Source organism: Canis lupus, chromosome 13, assembly GCF_003254725.2.
Source record: "Canis lupus dingo isolate Sandy chromosome 13, ASM325472v2, whole genome shotgun sequence".
NCBI lineage: Eukaryota > Metazoa > Chordata > Mammalia > Carnivora > Canidae > Canis > Canis lupus.
Window position 1 is genome coordinate 49,521,715 of NC_064255.1, and position 19,886 is coordinate 49,541,600.

Consider the following 19,886-nt stretch of genomic DNA (forward strand, 5'->3'; position numbering starts at 1 on the left):
CACTGAAGATTCTGTGGTTTCTATCCTCAAGTTCTGGATGAAATAGAAAACTTCTAAGAATTGATTTTTAGAATGTAGTGAGTTCATTTCTTAGACAAAAGATTTTGTGGGGGTACATGATGTGTGCATTATTTTCTTATGTTTTGCTTATTCTGAAAAAGATCTGTGATGAAACAGATCATAGACTGAATGGCATAATTGATTTCTAAGTAGAAACAACCAACTAGCATTTGGCTCAGAGTACAGGAAAAAGAGCAAGATGAAAGTTTGGGTATCATTTTTCAAGAGCCATTAACTGAATACCCATAAAATTGGATAAGATTTCTAAGGACCCAGGTCTGAATAGGAGGAGATGACAGAAATTGTTATTAGAGGGACCATGATAATATAGGGTTATGAGGCCAAGAGGAGATAGAGTTTAATATTAAAGATAATTAAAATGGAGAAGCCAGTTTTTATGAAAGTGTAGGCTAGTAACTTTTGTTTCATTTCTGTATGTGTATACAATTAAAGAGAAATTGGAAAAAAAATTATGTGAGAGAGGCTGTTTAATTTTGAAATACTATTCAAATGAGATACCTTACCAGCTCTGAGTTAATATTTTTCATTCATGCTTAGCTTTTTTCCTGTGTTTGCCTATATATATATATATATATATATTTTTTTTTTTTTTTTTTTAAGATTTTATTTGTTTATTCATGAGAGACAGAGAGGCAGAGACACAGACAGAGAGAGAGCAGGCTCCATGCAGGGAGCCTGACGTGGGACTCAATCCCAGGTCTCCAGGATCTGGCCCTGGGCTGAAGGTGGCACTAAACTGCTGAGCCACCTGGGCTACCCTACATATTTTTTTTTTGACCCGTTATGTCTTTCTTCCAGAGAATTTTTTGTGTTTTGTTTTTTTTTGTGTGTGTATTTTTAATAAGAGAGTCTTGGCAGGCATAGAATAGAGGATGGAAGTTCTCTTAGGTCTAAATGATCAGCCTGTTCATAGAATTAGTAAACCTGTTTCAGTGTCTTTGGCAAGCAGCCATAGGACATTCCTTAAAGTTTGAAAGGTATACTTCTTTTGAAATACATACTGTGGACATGTGTATGAAATGGTTCTTATGATATTTTTATGTGACCGTGATCTCTTTGTACTGATATTCTAATGTTTTATTTTTCTAGGGTGCAAAAAAGAGTGCTATTGGTCAACGCATTGTGGCAACTCTACCATATATCAAGCAGGAAGTTCCCATCATTATTGTGTTTAGAGCATTAGGTTTTGTGTCTGACAGAGATATTTTAGAGCATATTATTTATGATTTTGAAGATCCAGAGATGATGGAAATGGTAATGTAAAGCAAAATATATTCGCAGTGTTCTAATGAGAGGTTTAAAGTTACTGACTTGGTAATCTTAAAACATAGTAGAAAGATGCTTTGAAGAGTAATTTAGCGGCCACAGATCCATGCTATTTACTGTGTAGCAAAAGCCTTCAGCCTTGCTTCAGCTTCTTTCTTGACAATTCTGTGTAAAATAGACATAAAAACTAGAGGCAGCCAGAGTTCACCGATAGCAACAAGAAGAAACCATAGTAAGAAAATCATGAAAGCATACCATATGGTGCAATTTAGTAAAAAAAAGAAATGTATAGTAAAAAAAGAAAATGAATAGTTGATAACCTTTTTTAACTTTTTATTTTGAAATAATTTCAAACTTGTAGAAAAGTTGCAAAGAACTTTTGTATACTCTCATCCAGATTCACTAGTTGGTACCTGTGCTACATTTGTTTTAGCATTCTCTTTATTTATACATGTTATTTTTTTCTACATTTGAGAGTAAGTTTCAGGCATTGTGCCCTTTATTCCTAAATACTTCAATGTGTATTTCCTATGAAAACCAGGACATTCTTTACATATTCATAATACTTAGCTTTAATACTACTAGGCCATAGATCTTATTTAGGTTATTGCCAGTTGTCCTGAATTGTCTAAAGTCTTTAGGACTACTAAGTAAGAAGGTTAAATGGAGGCCAAACATTGGTCACAAAGTGAGATAGCAGAATGAGTACATTAGTTATTAGAGCATTGATGCAGTTCCATGAGAAAAATGGATTCTGGTTAGATTTTACTTTTAGCTTTTACTAATGGTTGCGTTTTTGTGTTTTTTTTTTTTTGTTTGTTTTCTTTAAATACTTAAAGATAGTAATTATTTAAGTATTTAAGAAAATTTATTATCTTTTAATCCAAAAGGCATTGCAAATGATTCAAAATTGATTCAGATCATATTCAAACTGGAATTTTCTTAGGAAAGTGAAAGAGCTGATTTGCTTTATGTCTGTTACATACTTATTTTTAATTATTGCTTGTTCCTTTAGCTCTTACGAAGCTTAGGCCAATTTTTACAGTCCGAGTCAAGCCATTCACTTTGCAAGAGTACTTTAATTTTTTCTTTTGTTTTCCTTTTTTCCAAATCCATATTAACCTTAACAAAACAGTTTCATAACATTGATGATTTAAAAAGACCACTTCCATTTGCCATATTGTGGCCTCACTTTGACTGGTTTATGTTACCTTTTTCTGATCGTTGGTTCTATGATTGGAATATGGATATTTTTAGACTTTTGAGAATCAGTGATAAATAGACATAGGAAGTCAGAGGCAGGAAAGACATTTCAGAAAATGTGATAGAATTCAAGTGTATATACAGAGGCCAAAGTTAAGTGGTACCCATTCTTCATGCTCATTATGTAAAATGGAATTTTAGAATGTTAGAACTAGAGTGAGTAAAACTTGGGGATTATCATGTCTGACCACCTCAGACAAGGAAACTGATTACATGACTGCTTAGAGGCCACACCCACTTTGCTGCAGGTATAGAACGTGTAGGTCTCTATAACAGTCTGCCTTTGAAATATTGTGCTTTACAAAAAACAGAGTAGTTTTATTTATAGGTTTAAAAACCTCTTAAAACCAAGACTAAAACCAGCCTAGTGCATTTATTCATTTGTAGTTGAGTCAATTTTAATTTGACTATTAAACTTTTCTAAATTGGTGTAAGATATTTAGGAATTTTTGTTTTGCCATTGTTAACTAAAATGTAAAAACCAAAAACTGCTTTTTTTTTTTTTTTAAATAATAGGGTTATTTGTATTATTTTAGGAAGTGTAATTGTGTAGATTCTGTCAGATCTCTAGATCTTAAGACTTATTCAAGTTTTAGGATTTTGTGGTTCCTTGTTTTTTAAAAAAAATATTTGCGTATTCTATTAAGTACATAGGGATATTTAACAAGTTATAAATGAAAGTTAACAGTTACTTATTTTAAGGTGAAAATATGAATTTGAAAATAACTTTCATTTGAATTTTCTGATAGGTGAAACCTTCTCTCGATGAAGCTTTTGTCATCCAGGAGCAGAATGTTGCACTAAATTTCATTGGCTCAAGAGGGGCAAAGCCTGGGGTCACTAAAGAGAAAAGAATTAAATATGCAAAAGAAGTCTTACAAAAAGAAATGCTCCCTCATGTTGGTGTCAGTGACTTTTGTGAGACCAAAAAAGCTTATTTTTTGGGGTATGTTAAGATTTTTGCCAAGATACTGTCGAGATAAAGTTTTCCTTAAAGTTAAAAATATCAGAAATGGTGTTTTTAATATACAAGTTTTTTAAAAAGCCAAAAGCCATATGTATTGTTTTTCATTTTCTTGTTTCTTTTCTTTTTTTTCAAGGTACATGGTTCATAGGTTGCTTCTAGCAGCCTTGGGTAGAAGAGAATTAGATGACAGGGATCACTATGGAAACAAAAGATTGGATCTTGCTGGGCCACTGCTTGCATTCTTATTTAGAGGGTAAGGAATGATATAAAACGATGTTGTTAAAAGTAGAGAGATTTCACTTTAGATTGGTCATTGCACTAATGGAAGTACTAAACTCTCTTGGCATCCATATTGGGTACATAGGAAGTTAGCTACATTCTTTGTGCCACTTGCCCAGATTTTGTTCTGGTTCCTGTCTGACAATTTCAGGTTTGTGAGGACAGTTTATTATTTACATTTTCTTTATTTCTCTGGTAGCTTTATAAGGCGTTTGTCTTGATTTTCTAAGTATAGATGATATTGGAATTTTTATTAGTCCTGCTTTTGCATTTTATAAAAACACAAAAGCTGGAGGGAAATCTATCAAAATATTAGCAATATTGGTTTAAAGTGAGTTTTATTTTTCATATGTTCTTATATTTTCCATATTTCCTATAATGAACATCTAACACTTTTATAATCAGAAGTTTTTAAAAACAAAGTATGTAGACAATATGAAAAAGATTATAGTAGTGTTTCTATGTATTCTGTTATTTTGTGTATTTTGGATTGATGTTCTTCAATCTTGTTTTCACCCCATTAAGGAGTCTCTTCTGACATTTTTTTCCCTAGTTGTTCCTCTTATGTATGTTTATGTACTATAAGTACATCAGTGCTTTTTACATAAAGAGAGTAATAACACTTCCCTTCCTCTATGCTAACTACTTTCCTCCCCCTTGTGGGCAGTATTGTCCGTATTGAGAATGTATGTTGACCTTTACATATTTGAAACGATACCATTTTATTTGGCAGTATGTTTAAGAATTTGCTTAAAGAAGTGCGGATCTATGCACAGAAGTTTATTGATCGAGGAAAGGATTTTAACTTGGAGTTGGCAATTAAAACAAGGATTATATCTGATGGCCTAAAATATTCCTTAGCTACTGGAAACTGGGGTGACCAAAAGAAAGCTCATCAAGCCAGAGCTGGAGTATCTCAGGTAGGACATGGACTATGATTACAGGTTTGATAGGAAAATGTCGTGGGACTAAGAAATCCTTTCATTCATTGAGTGTAAATTGTTTTGCCTTTTTTTTTTTTTTTCCCCTGTCAGGTATAACAGCACTGGGGGATTTTGGATTATGAAAATGAAATTTGTCTTCAAATTAGCTGTTAGCATTACTTAAGAGAAATTAAGGTTTTGGCTTACAGCAAGATAGTTAATAAATTAGTGTAGCTGCTTGGGAGGTAAAGATGGTCCATGTTAGTGAAATTTTTATGTTTTTAGATCTCCATGTTAGACACCGACCCAGAGAATAAATGGGTATTCCCTTTCTTTGATGCAAAGTACAGTACACTTTTGACTTGTGAACGCGTGGGGGTTAGGGTCACCAACTCTTGGTGGAACTAACATCCTAGTGGTTGGAGGTGATTATAAATAAAGCATTTATGTGACATGTTAGAATTGTACCTCACATGTTTACCATCCCTGCTATAACAGGCACTTATGAGGTGAATGATCTTATTCAGGGAAAGGATGGAGAAAGGAGTGATAGGGAGAGTTTGATGTCAATTGATTATAAGTAAAAATGTGACTTTGCCTCTTTCTAGTATTTGCCAAAAATGTGATAGGACGAGTAACAGAAATGCCCAAACTTTTAAAGTTTTGCTATTGTTTTCTAGGTATTAAACCGCCTGACTTTTGCATCTACTCTTTCTCACCTTCGTCGTTTGAATTCACCTATTGGTAGAGATGGCAAGCTAGCAAAACCAAGACAGTTGCATAATACATTGTGGGGAATGGTGTGTCCTGCTGAGACCCCAGAGGTAATACATTAGAGTTTACATTCAGTCAAAAGTCTATCAATAATTATGTAGGATATGTAATTACTTGTGGAAGTATTTAGTTATGCTGTGTGGTTCTAGAACTAATGTTTTATTTATGATTTTGTTCTTAGAGTAAATCCTGAAATCAAATTGAAGGAAAAACGTTTATGGAAAAGAATTTTGATAGGCATGCTAAATCAGTATGAGTAATACTTTGTTTATTTGTAGGGCCATGCTGTAGGACTTGTGAAGAATTTAGCCCTGATGGCTTATATTTCAGTTGGGTCTCAGCCTTCTCCAATTCTGGAATTTTTAGAAGAATGGAGTATGGAAAATTTAGAAGAAATTTCTCCTGCAGCTATTGCTGAGTATGTATAGATGTGATTTCTTTTGAAACTATTGTTAATCTTGGGTTGTTGCTTAGTATACAGATACTAACTGCAAAATGCTCTTGATTTCACATTTTAGTGCAACCAAGATTTTTGTTAATGGTTGCTGGGTTGGAATACATAAAGATCCTGAACAACTTATGAACACTCTAAGGAAATTGCGGCGTCAGATGGACATCATTGTGTCTGAAGTGAGTCTTTTGAGAGTGCATGATCATATGGGATATCTAAACAAGGCATAAGACTAGTGACAGTTTTATTTGCATTGGCATCTTTAACTGTTTCCCTTGTAGAGTACATTGTCAAAAGTCTAGGTGATGTTTTGAGCTAAATATAAGATATTGCTTGCTTTAATGCTTTAGGTATATACTTATAAAAATTTGACATGTAGGGATGCCTGGGTGGCTCAGCAGTTGATTATCTGCCTTTGGCCCAGGGCATCCTGGAGTCCCGGGATCGAATCCCACTTTGGGCTTCCTGCATGGAGCCTGCTTCTCTGTCTGCCTATATCTCTGCCTCTCTCTGGCCCTCATGAATAAATAAATAAAATCTTAAAAAAAAAAATAAAAATTTGACATGTAATTTTAATTATATTTTTAGAACTCAAATTATATTTTAAAGTAAAAGGAATTCTTTTGAGGGTCTTTTTGTAAAGGTGACAATAATGCTTTTGATAAGAGAATAATGAGCTCTGATTTTTCCTTTGTCTGAATCCAGAGATATGTTCCTTTTTTTTTTTTTTTTTTGTTAAAGATTTTATTTCAGAGAGAGCACATGCAAATAGGGGGTGGGGAGTTGGAGAGGGACAAGAAGACTCCACGTTAAGTGCGGAGCCTGACTTGAAGCTGCATCCCACAACCCTGAGATCATGACCTGAGCTAAAATCAACAGTCAGGTATTCAACTGACTGAGCCACCCAGGCATCCCCAGAGATTCATTCTTAAAATGTGATACACCTTTATAAAGATTTTTATATTTAGGTGGATATTAAAATGCTTTGGGATTAGGAGAGCTTTTTTTTTTTTAAGCATTAATATATATTATATGGGCTTTATTACTTTTATTACTACCCAAAACAGGGCTTTTGCTTTTAGTGTACTGTATTGAGAGATATGGCTCAGTCTTGATTTCCCCCAATCTATATTGTGGATTATGTCTAGGAGAAAGTGGGTTTGGAGAGAAACTAACACACTTAAGTCAGTAGCTGATCTCTCTTCTACTTAGCAGAGCAGAGCGATTGCTCTAGGCTTTTCTCTAGCAAGCAGACCCTGGGTTTTGAATCCGGAGTATTCATAGCTTGAAGGCAGCAACAGCATGCTTTACTTGAGAGCAGGCAGGACTAAGAGAAAGCCTAAGAACCAAAATTGGCTGTATTTTTTATGATTGAGAACTTTGGTAATTCCATGTTTTTCTAAGAGCCTTCTTTAGCTTTTCTGTTTTCTAGAGTAAAATTAAATTCCTCCTGCTGTTTTAGTCCTCTTTACCTTTCCATGGGCCCATTCCTTTAATCTAGAATGTTTGTGTTCCTGTCCCCATTCCTCCCCAAAAATGAACAGTAGGGAAAAGGGTGTTTATTACTTTTTTCAGATAAATCTCACTTATTCTGCAAAGCTTATATTAACTCTCATCTCCTTTGGCTCCTTCAGGGTACCTTACCTGACCACCTCCCCCTGCCCCGTTTGATTCGATCACAACTTGGCAAAGATTTCTGGAAAGGGCCAGATACTAAATATTTTAGGCTTTGTTTACCATGTACTCTGTTGTGTATTCACTTCAGCTGTTGTAGTGAAAAGCAGCCATAGGCAGTACATAAACCATCTGTTTATTTACAAAAACAGATGACAAGGGTAGATTTGGCCTGTGTGCTCTTCCCTGACCCCCTGATTTAGATCTCTGACTGTATACAGTGTATTTTACTTACATGTTTGTGACAGAATCCTTGTCCCAGATGGGAACTGTTGACTTACATGCCAGCCTCACTCGCTACACTCTTAATTCTCCAGAGGCGGGGAACATGTATTAATACGACTTTCTATTTTCAGCTATGAGCATAGTACCTGACATATAGTAGACACTAAGTGTTTATTGAACATTTAAATAATCCTGTGTCTTGGACTAGGTACCTTAATCTCCTGTTAGTGATTATGGGAGCCTCTAAGTAAGTGGGAGAATTGGGTATATTTTCCTGAAGGAATCTGGCACTTTTTCTTTTTGTTCATATGTTGTGACTACCAGAGGTAGTCATTTTACCGATTTCTGACTTAGGCTGTCCTGTCAGTAGTCCTCTTTAGACCTACTAAAGTACACCCATTTCCTTTGGGGCTTTGAGAAGATACAGTTCACAATTTATGTCGTCCTATTAAGACAATAGAACTGAAAAAAAAAAAAGAATAGAACTGTATTTTACTAGGAATTCTCTAAGGATTCAAGGCAATGCATTTGAAAACAATATCTTTTCTAGGACTTGACAGTGTCACTGATCGTGTTTTGCTCAAAGACATAGTGTTTCTCCTCACATTGTTTTTCAAGGACAGGAAGTGGGCTAAGGATGTAGAACATTTTCTATTTTTTTTTTTTTTTTTTTTTTAAAGATCTTATTTACTTATTCATGAGAGACACAGGCAGAGGGAGAAACAGGCTCCATTCAGGTAGCCTGACGCTGGACTCGATCCCAGGTCTCCAGGATCACACCCTGGGCTGAAGATGGCGCTAAACCGCTGAGCCACCCGGGCTGCCCGAACATTTTCTATTTAGTGGCTTTTGACATTTTAGTTTTGGAGACCTTGGTGTTTTTGATCAAGCTTTTATGATTTACTCTTGGTTTTAAACCCAGTAATCCAAATTTTTCTTAAATAAACTCAGTCTTTAATAAAAGTATCCAGAGGTGATTTTACTTTCTTAAGGTACTTTTGTTGGAGAAATACGAATCTATTTTTCCATTTCCCAACTCTTTGTCAATTCATTTCTTTAGTTGGCTTCCAAGATTATATATTAGAATTATATAATTCAATGGAAATTCTTATTTTCTTTTTGACTTATTTCTTTGTAAATAGGTAGTTCAAGATCCACAGTGCTTTTAGTAATTACTATGTTTTTTATTGTAAGTTTACCCCCATTTTTTTTTTTTTTTTTTGAAGTCAGCTCTGTGCCCAACGTGGGACTTGAAGTCATGACCCTGAGATCAAGAATTGCATGTTCTTCCAACTGAGCAAGCCAGGTGTCCCTGCCCCAGATATTTTTTTAGTATTTTCTGGGAGGGACTGCTGGGTGGTTCTGTGGTTGAGTGTTTACCTTTGGCTCAGGGGTTGATCCCAGAGACCGGCAATCGAGTCTCACATCAGGCTCCCTGCATGGAGCCTGCTTCTCTCTCTGCCTGGGTCTCTGCCTCTCTCTGTGTGTCTCTCATGAATAAATAAACATCTTTGAAAAAAAAATTATTTTCTGGGAATATATTTCCTAGTTCTGCCGAGTAGAAATATCATATGAGCTACATACTTAAATTTTTCCAGTACTCGTGTTAGGAAAAGTTTTCAATTAGCAATAATTGCACCTCAGATAAACCTCATTGGCTACAATACTGCCACTGCGCAAAGCTTCCAGTACCCGTGTTAAAAAAAATTAGAAACATGAAAGTAATTTTAATATTTTTATTTGATCTGATATATCCAAAATATTACAGTTTCAGTATCTAATCAGTATACGGATTATTTATGAGAAATTTTACATTCTTTATTTTTGTGTGGTACTTTTTTAAATTATTAATTTATAGTTGGCACTTAGTATTTCATAAGTTTCAGGTGTACAACAGTGATTTGACAACTCTGTTATGCTGTGCTCACCACAAATGTAGCTACCGTTTATCACTATACATGCTATTATAATACCATTGACTATATTCTCTGAACTGTACCATTTATCCCTGTGACTTAATCATTCCATAACTGGAAATCTGTACCTCTTAATTTCTTTACCCTTTTCTGCCCATCCCCACCACTGCTCCCCGCCCCCCTTTTTAAAGATTTTATTTATTTATTCATTCATGAGAGAGACAGAGAGAGGCAGAGACATATGCAGAGGGAGAAGCAGGCTCCTCACAAGGAGCCTAATGCAGGACTCCATCCCAGGACCCCGGGATCATGCCCTGAATCAAAGGCAGATGCTCAACCACTGAGCCACCCAGGTGTTCCCCCCCCCCCACCTCTTTTAACCACCAGTTTGTTCTCTGTATTTAGGGGTCTGTTTTTCTTTTTTTAATGTGGTACTTTTTTTATGTGATATTGTCCTTTGAAATCTACCTTGTAGTTTGTACATGTTATACACTGCAGTGTATCTCAGTTCAGAGATGGCCGATTTCAAGTGCTTAATAGTGACATGTAGCTAGTGACTGCTGTATTGGAAGGTAGACAGTAAGCCATTTGTTTGATAGGTAAGTGTCAGAAGTTGAGCTTATTACTGAGAAAGTATGATCAATGCAAAGTGATACAGGGTTGGTTACTGGAAAGTTGCAGAGTGAAGTCTGTGTAATTATTAAAGAGGCAAAATAAGTTGTAATATACTAGTGTTTGTGATGCCAAAAATATATTTTTTGTTTTACTTTATCTTGCATGACATTATTGCTGGGTATTTTTTTTTTTTTGAAGATTTTATTTATTCATGAGAGAGACACACAGAGAGAAGCAGGCTCCCTGTGGGGAGCCTGATGTGGGACTTGATCGCGGGACTCCCAAGATTACGCCTGGGCTGAAGGGAGGCACTAAACCGCTGAGCCACCCAGAGATCCCCATTGCTGGATATTATTCAGCTTTACAAGTATCAGGGTTAAATATTTGTTCCTTACAAAATTTCATTTTATTTTTAATTTCATTTTAAAAATTTATTTATGGAATCCTTGGGTGGCTCAGTGGTTTAGTGCCTGCCTTTGGCCTAGGGCACGATCCTGGAGTCCCGGGGTCGAGTCCCGCGTCAGGCTACTGGCATGGAGCCTGCTTCTCCCTCTGCCTGTGTCTCTGCCTCTCTCTGTCTATCATGAATAAATATATAAATCTTTTAAAAAAGTATTTATTTATTCATGAGAGAGACCGAGAGAAGCAGAGACATAGACCAGGTGATAAGCAGGCTCCTGTGCAGGGAGCCTGATGTGGGCCTCCATCCTGGACCTGGGGTCACACCCTGAGCTAAAGGCAGACGCTCAATGCTGAGGCACCCAGGTGTCCCTTTTTATAAAATTTTAAATTATAGCTAGGTTTTTAGTATATTGAACAAACGAGAAACTTGAGATTTGTGCATGTTATTTAATAACGGTTTGCTCCAGAAATTTATTAAGAATTTTATTTTTCACTAAGGTTTAATGATAAGAGAAAATTAAAGTTTATAACACTGTTTTGTCTTTTTACTGGAAGGTTTCTATGATCAGAGATATTCGAGAGAGGGAGATTCGGATTTATACAGATGCAGGCCGTATTTGTAGGCCACTTCTGATTGTAGAAAAACAAAAACTACTTTTGAAGAAGAGACACATTGATCAGTTGAAAGAGAGAGAATATAACAACTACAGGTAAGAACATTTGAGAAGAGAAAAAAATTGAGATTTAGTTCACATACCATAAAATTAACCATTTTAAAGTATACAGTTCAATGGTTTTTAGTATATTCATAAGATCGTGCATCTCTCACCACTACCTAATTCCAGAACACTTTCATTGCCCCAGAAAGAAACTCTGTATTAGCAGTCATATTTGTTTTTCTTAATTTTTGTCATCAAGTAAGGGACTTGTAGAGTTTGAAGAATAAAGTCTTTGTGACATGTTATCAAATAATAAATAGCATATAATATAAATTTATATATATGTTACGTGTAACAATCATTTAATAAGATGAACCTGCTTTAAAATTTATTTTTTATTGTAAAAATATTTCAAACAGTATATATAATAAAAATACATAAAAGCCCCCAATTTGTATTTTCCTCTTAAAAAGTAATTATGTGGGATGCCTGGGTGGCTCAGCAGTTGAGCATCTGCCTTCGGCTCAAGGCATGATCCTGGAGTCCTGGGATCAAGTCCTACATCAGGCCCCTGAATGGAGCCTGCTTCTCCTGCCTGTGTGTCTGCCTCTCTGTGTGTGTGTCTCATGAATAAATAAATAAAATCTTAAAATAAATAATTATGTAACCTATACGTATACATCCACAAATAATTCGATTTATTATTATTTTTTTAGAAAATGATTATTTGACAGAAAGAGAACACAAGCAGAGGGAGCAGCAGGCAGTGGGAGAGGGAGAAGCAGGCTCCCCATTGAACAAGGAGCCTGACACGGGACTCGATCTGGGACCCTGGGATCATGACCTGAACCGAAGGCAAATGCTTAACTGATTGAGCCACCCAGGCACTCCTATTTTTTTTTTTTTAATTTTTATTATTATTATTTTTTTTGAGTAATCACTACAACAGTGTGGGGCTCAAACTCAACAATCCCAAGGTTAAGAGTCTCATGCTGCACTGACTGAGCTAGCCTTCCCCTAAATAGTTCCTTTTAGGACAAAGCATTACAAACTAATGGTAATATTGATAGAACTATACTTCATGTGTATTGTTTAGTAACTTGATTTTTTTCCCACTATTAACAATAATAGACCTATTTTGGAACTCTATCTGTATATGTAGATATAGGAATACTCTGTTTTTTTTTTTGGAATACTCTGTTAACTAGGAAGTTTATTTAAAATAATTCAGTAAGTAAGGAAATAAAGTGAGTTCTTCTTTTTTAGTTGGCAGGATCTTGTGGCCAGTGGGGTAGTAGAATATATTGATACTCTGGAAGAAGAAACAGTGATGCTTGCAATGACTCCAGATGATTTACAGGAAAAAGAAGTAGCTTATTGTTCCACATATACACACTGTGAGATTCATCCATCAATGATTCTTGGTGTCTGTGCATCTATTATTCCCTTTCCTGATCATAACCAGGTTGGTAGGAGTTTTTAACTTCTGGTTTGTGAGAAATTGGGGGAAGTAGAAAAATGATTAATCTAGTTTTTCCTAAAGAAAAGCATGTTGATGAAAGGACTGTGAACTCCTAGAGAATCTGCATTTAATATACTTATTTTCTTTTTTCGCTGAAGCCATAGTTGGATTAGAAGCCATAGTTGATTATTCCAAATGCTTATCACTTATCTTTGAGAAAACATAACTTTTATCAACCATATTACTGATTTACATAGCACCCTGTAAAGTTTGTTCCTTCAGAAGTAAATTAAAAAAAAAAAAAAGATTATTTATTTGAGAGAAAGAGAAAAGAGAGCACAAGCATGAGGAGCAGCAGGCAAAGGGAGAGGGAGAAGCAGGCCCCCCGAGGAGCAGGGAGCCTCATGCAAGTCTTCATCCCAGAACCCTGGGATCATGACCTGAGCCAAAGGCAGACACTTAACTAACTGACCCATCCAGGTGCCCCAGAAGCAATTAAATTTTCATTGATTCTGCTTTTCATTTCTACCTTTAGTCCCCTAGAAACACATATCAGTCTGCTATGGGTAAGCAGGCTATGGGAGTTTATATCACCAACTTCCACGTTCGTATGGATACACTGGCCCATGTTCTGTATTATCCTCAAAAACCGCTTGTGACTACACGGTCAATGGAATATCTACGATTTAGAGAGCTTCCAGCAGGTATGTTCAGTTTTGCTCTTTAGTTTTTAAGATCCTGTCATGCTTAAGGCACTTCTGGGTGCTTGGGAGAGTTAATAAAATACATATGACACAGCATCTCTTCTCTCAGAATTATAATGTGGGAAACAACACAAATAATAAAGAGATAGATATGTGGTAAGTGTTAGGGTGAGGTACAGGAAATGATTGAATCCTATTGGAAATCTAGAGCCAGTTTCACAAGAGTGGTGGCATTTTAGACTAATGTAAAGTTGATGAAAGAGTATTTGAATTTGAGAGATGGGTTGAGGAAGGGCTTAGATATACATGAATGTATGAGATATGGGAAAAGTTAGTAGTAGTCCTGGCACTCTAGTATGACTGGAGTATAAGTGCACAGGAATGAACCTTGGTCTCACAATGTGGAGAGAACAGAATGAATTTTGAGAAGGACACTCATCCGGCCTTTTGGAGCAAGGCGGTAATACAATTAGAAATTTATTTTAGGAATATCATTCTGATAGTTAATACAGATTACAGTCAGGAATGGTATTGGAGGAGATAATTTAGAGGCTTTTTCAGTGGTCTCAGAATGTGTAAGGTCTTTAAGAAATGAAGAGTAGGTGAGTGCCTATTGGAATACCCATGATGGACTTGATTAATTGGTTGTGGAGTGATGAAGGGGGAGAAGATAGGAATTGGAAATACGTTGCTACTTGTGGCTTGGGTGATCAAGAAGAGAGGGGTACTATTAATAAGACTGGGAATACAGAAGGAGGATGTTTTAGAGGTAAAATAATAATAAGTTCAGTTTTCAGCATGTTGGTTTTGAGTTGTTGCCATAACAGAAAAGAATTTTTTTTTTTAAAGATTTTATTTATTCATGAGAGACAGAGAGAAGCAGAGGCACAGACAGGGAGAAGCAGGCTCCTCTCAGGGAGCCCCTGTGGGACTTGATCCTGGGACTGGGATCACACCCCAAGCCAAAGGCAGAGATGCTCAACTGCTGAGCCACCCAGGTGTCCCGAGAAAAGATTTTCTAATAGTTGCAAATGTGATTTGGAAGAAGGTCAAATTTAGAGCTGTGAGGTTTTTGATATATTAGTGATAATTCTAGATTACCATGAAATTACTGAGGGGAATTTCAAAGTGTGAATAAAGCCAGAGACCGAACTTTAGTCACCAGGAAAAGAATTTAGGAGAACAGATTTGAGATGTAACTGATAGGAGAATCAGGAGTTTACAGATTTGTAAGAGGGAGACTGGACAACAGGTAAGATGGTGCAGAGACGTCTAAAGGGTAGGGGAGTGTTGAATATTAATCAAGGCAGCAAAGTTTCTTTGGCATAATTGTCTTCTTACCTTACTATTAATAGGATTTTGGCTTTAACTGTGGGTAATGTTATTTATTTGTAACATTATCTATATAACGTTATATAGAATTTTGCTTTGTAAATGGTGGCCTTAAATTAACTACACTAGAAAATCTAACATTTTGATAGTAAATTCTCACAGGTTAGAATGGTTTATTTTCAAAGTCCTCCACAAGGGGTTACTCTTGACTAGGAAAACACAATCTGTTAGGTTTTTCTACAGTGTGCTCCTATCTTTGGGGGATGCTTGCACTGTTGTGTTTTTCTTCAATATTTAGATAATAGTTTATGACTAGAGAAGAAAAGAAATACAGGTAAAAAGTTAGATTTGAAATAAAATGTTCTTTTGGTAACTGGTTTGAAGTGGTGAAGTCATGGCTGGTAGGGACTACACATACTTTTCAGTTCTGTTTTTGCTTCAAGCTTTAATCACATTGTTTATTCTAAAAACTGTTTTTGGAGATAATTTCAAACTGATAGAAAAGTTGTGAGACCAGTACAAAGAACTTCTGTATACTCTTCATCTAGTTTCCTAGTTCATATCTTACCACATTTGTCTTATTCTTTCCCTTTCTCTTCCTGAATCATTGGAGAGTAAGTTGTAGACATGAAGCCACATCACTTTTTAATTCTTAAGTGAATGTTTCCTAAAAACAAAGATCTTCTCAATAGTACCACAGTCAAAATCAGGAGTTTAACATGGATACCCATCTAGTGAGCAGTCAGTCCCTAGTTCATTTTGCCATTCTAGATACTGTCCTTCACGGGTCTAGGCTCTAATCCAGGATTGTGCATTGCATTTAGTTGCATGTTTCCTTAGTTTCCTCAGTGTGGAACAGTTCTTTAGTTTTTCCTTGTCTCATGACCTTGACGTTTTTGAAGCGTTCAGGCAAAGTTATACTTTGTCTTCTCAGTTTGGCTTTGGCTGTTGTTTCCCCATGATTGTATGCAGGTTAGGGTTAGTATGAATTTTTGGCAGGACCAGCAAAGAAGTAATACTGTATTCTTATTGCATCATATCAGGAGGCACATGCTGTCTATATGTACCAATAGTGACTTTTAACTATTCATGTGATTAAGATGATGTCTGCCAGATTTCTCCACTTTCTGTTAATTAAAAGTATTTTGTACTAAGTTGTGTTTTGGGAAGAGATACTTTGAGATGATGTAAATATTCTGTTCCTTGTCAAATTTTCAGCCATTAGTGTGTAGCATGATTGTTGTCAAATGGTGATTTTCTGATTCCATCATTCCTTCCATTTTGATGCTAAAATTGTTCCAGACTTTGCAGTGGGAACAACTTGAAGTTGACTCCTGATAGGTCCCTTATCTTTCTTTATGCACTTCATTGTATTTTGTGCTTTCTCTAAACCTGGACTCATCAGTTTCTTTCAGTGAAGGAATAATATGTGGAAACCAGAATGTGGGTGTTAAGTGTGCTTTTTGCTATTAGAATATCATTGTTTCTGGGTTCCTCAGCTAATACGTAGAAAAATGCATATGCATATACTGCTCCCATAACTTTGTCTATTTTTATGATTCTGTATGTTAAGTAACACAGGTTCACACAAGCATCTTCCATCCCAGTCCAAAACGAGAGTGTTTATTTTAGAACTCCATTTTCTGATAAGGAGAAATCTGGCTCCTGCTGACTTCAGTGTATTTATTTATTTGCTCATTCTATTGATATAACCAATCTCTTGACCTCCTGGCTGAATTATTGGCCCTGGCTTTGTCTAACATGCCAGCTGCATTGGCCAAATTCTGAGCCCTGACTGACGGATTCGGGCTAATCAAGTTATCTTAAGGAATGTCTTCTTGATGAGTATCATTCTTGTAGGGGTATCATACACTATCAAGGTAATAGTATACTATTACCTTAGTTGACATCTTCTGGGAGCAAAGATGCTTGTGACAGAATTTCATCTTAGAGTGTGTGCAAGGATTGCACAGCTTTATTTAGAGAGAGAGAGAGCAAGTGAGTAGGGGGAGGGGCAGAGAGAGAGCAAGAAGGGGAGAGAGAGAGAGAATCCTGAAGCTGACTTCCCCTGAGTTTTGAGCCAGACTCAGGACTTGATCCCAGGACCCTGAGGTTATGACCTGAGTTGAAATCAAGAGTGGCTACTCAATGACTGAACCACCCAAGCACCCCATAGCTCACAGATATTTTTGTCAAAGTTACTAATATTTATTGAGCATTGAATTTGAAACACCGTTCAAAGGTTTTTTACATGTTATTTCTAAACATCATAAAAACATTTTGAAATTTTTTTCACCTGCAAAATGAGATTAATAGTACCTGCCTCATAAAGCTTTTGTGATGATTAAATGGTTAAATCCATTTAAAACTGATGGCTTAGTGCCTGGCAGATAGTAAAGGAGGAATAAATGTCAAATGATTAGAGATAGTGGTAGTTATATTATCTCTGTTTTACAACTGTGGAGACAGGATCCAAAAGGTTAAGTTATTTGCCCAGAATTAAACAACTTAAGAACTATAAATCCAGAATTTAAACTGGCCTGTTTTTCCTTTTTGACCAAACGTAGACCTTTTCCTCCCATCTCTCTCTTTCTGGTGCCTTTTGCTCTTCACTACATTGCATCTTGATTTGGGGCTTTTAAGAAAAAAACTATTAGAAGCATACTTAAGTTCCATGTTTTTATTTTTTTATTATTATTATTTTTAAAAATATTTTATTTATTTATTCATGAGAGACACAGAGAGCGACAGAGACACAGGCAGAAGGAGAAGCAGGCTCCATGCAGGGAGCCCGATGTGGGATTCATTCCCAGGATCTGGGATTATGCCCTGAGCCGAAGGCAGACGCTCAACCGCTGAGCCACCCAGGCGTCCCAAGTTCATGTTTTTAGCTAAATTTAGCTGATCTCTCAGACTTGCCCAGATAGATTGGATAAAGGTAGGATGGAAGGGACTATCTTCTGGGCTCCAGTTGATGTAGTATATACAGGTGATCCAGGGATTGTCACATGAAAGCAAGAAAGCCTCACAAGGCCAAGACAGTTGAACACCTATAGGCTATATCATCTGGGAAAAGGTGCAGGACATAGGTATAGGTGGTTCTCCACCAAAATGTAAGGACATGCTGGAGAAGTCTTGCCTGTTTCATGTACCACAGATGTGATCTATGTCCTACTGCTGGCTTTTTATGTGTTTTCCTTGCATTATGCTGCTTAATCATTTGTGAAGTTTTTAAAAATTCTTCTAGTTCCCCCAAAGAGTCCACACAAAAGGATGGTGACCAGTGTGAATGCTACTAGAGCAAATCATTTAGATTTCGGGAGGAGTTTTCATTGCATACCTGAGAAGTGACGGTTTATTGGACTTTTCTGATTCTCTGAAGGCCTTGCTACTACTGGGGTTTTTCCTTGGAGAATATCAGAGTCCTTTCCTCCTCAAGGAGAGCATTTTAGATCTAAATTCAAATATACAAACTCATCAAGGTGCTCAGAACAAATACCCTCTTGTTAGTATGATTGTTCCTTAGAGAGCAGTCAAGGTTATATTTAGCATAAAATGTTTAGTGTTATCTTTTAAACAGGGCTTGCAGCCTGTAATTCCTACAGGTTTAGGCAGGGTTGGTGAGTTAGAGGTTTACCTTTCCACTTATCCGTATTCAGCTTCAGCTATGGTTGTGATGTGTATAAATGGGCCCAGTGATGCCAGATCTGATTTTTAAAGAAAAGTTTAAAATCTAAGTTTTTAGGTAAATTTACTTTTTAAAGTGTTAAAAATGAATTCAAATTAAAAACAAAACTCTGGGGCAGCCCTGGTGGTGCAGCGGTTTAGCGCCACCTGCAGCCCAGGGTGTGATCCTGGAGACCATGGATCGAGTCCCACGTCGGGCTCTGCATGGTGCCTCCTTCTGTCTCTGCCTCTCTCTCTCTCTGTCTCTATGAATAAATAAAATCTTTAAAATAAAATTAAATAAAAAAAGAAAACTCTGGAGCAGCCCGGGTGGCTCAGTGGTTTAGCGCCACCTTCAGCCCAGGGCGTGATCCTGGAGACCTGGGATCAAGTCCATGTCAGGCTCCCTGCACGGAGCCTGCTTCTCCCTCTGCCTGCCTGCCTGCTTGTCTGTCTGTCTGTCTGTCTCCCTCTCCCTTCCCCTTCCCTCTCCCTCTCTTTCTCTCTCTCTCATGAATAAATCAGTAAAATCTTTAAAAAAAATAAAAAACTCTAGGGGCACCTAGTTGGCTTAGTTGGAGGAGTGTATGACTCTTGATCTCAGGGTTGTGAGTTCCAGTCACATGTTAGGTATAGAGATTCCTTAAGTATTTTTTTTTAAAGATTTTATTTATTTATTTATTCATGAGAGACAGAGAGAGAGGCAGAGACACAGACAGAGAGAGAAGCAGGCTCCTTGCAGGGAGCCCGACGTGGGACTCGATCCCAGGTCTCCAGGATCAGGCCCTGGGCTGAAGGCGGCGCTAAACTGCTAAGTCACCCAGGCTGTCCCTCCTTAAGTATTTTTTAAAAATATGGCAAGATTGAAACTCTAGAAGTTATGGAAGACAGGAAGAGATGGAAAAAAAAAAGGATTTGCTTTTGTAACTTTGAATGATCATTGATACAATTGACAAAATTACTGTTCAGAAATACCATACTATTAATGGGCATAATTGTGAAGTGAAAAAGGCCCTTTCTAAGCAAGAAATGCAGTCTGCTGGATCACAAAGAAGTTGTAGAGGTGGATCTGGCTACTTTATGGATCACAGAAGAAACTTAGGTGGAAGAGGAGGCTGTGGTGGTGGAGGTATTGGCAGCAGAGGTAGTTGTAGAGGGTGGTGGCAATGATAGTGGTGGTCTTGATTGTAACAGTAGAGGAAGCTATGGTGTGGTGGTGGAAGATAC

General features: G+C 36.8%; 1 protein-coding gene and 1 pseudogene across 1 annotated transcript in view; one reads left to right on the plus strand and one right to left on the minus strand.

Moving 5' to 3' along the window:
• The window catches only part of POLR2B (RNA polymerase II subunit B), a 47,111-nt gene that overhangs the window by 16,426 nt on the left and 10,799 nt on the right, over positions 1 to 19,886 (plus strand). Inside the window, exons 7-16 of the mRNA XM_035709558.2 lie at positions 1,171 to 1,335; positions 3,360 to 3,556; positions 3,711 to 3,830; positions 4,590 to 4,776; positions 5,460 to 5,603; positions 5,832 to 5,971; positions 6,072 to 6,183; positions 11,392 to 11,546; positions 12,762 to 12,960; positions 13,493 to 13,661. Coding sequence (XP_035565451.1) covers positions 1,171 to 1,335; positions 3,360 to 3,556; positions 3,711 to 3,830; positions 4,590 to 4,776; positions 5,460 to 5,603; positions 5,832 to 5,971; positions 6,072 to 6,183; positions 11,392 to 11,546; positions 12,762 to 12,960; positions 13,493 to 13,661 — 1,588 coding nt within the window. The remainder of the gene's footprint in view (positions 1 to 1,170; positions 1,336 to 3,359; positions 3,557 to 3,710; positions 3,831 to 4,589; positions 4,777 to 5,459; positions 5,604 to 5,831; positions 5,972 to 6,071; positions 6,184 to 11,391; positions 11,547 to 12,761; positions 12,961 to 13,492; positions 13,662 to 19,886) is intronic.
• Positions 9,412 to 9,587, minus strand: LOC112652368 (U4 spliceosomal RNA; annotated as a pseudogene).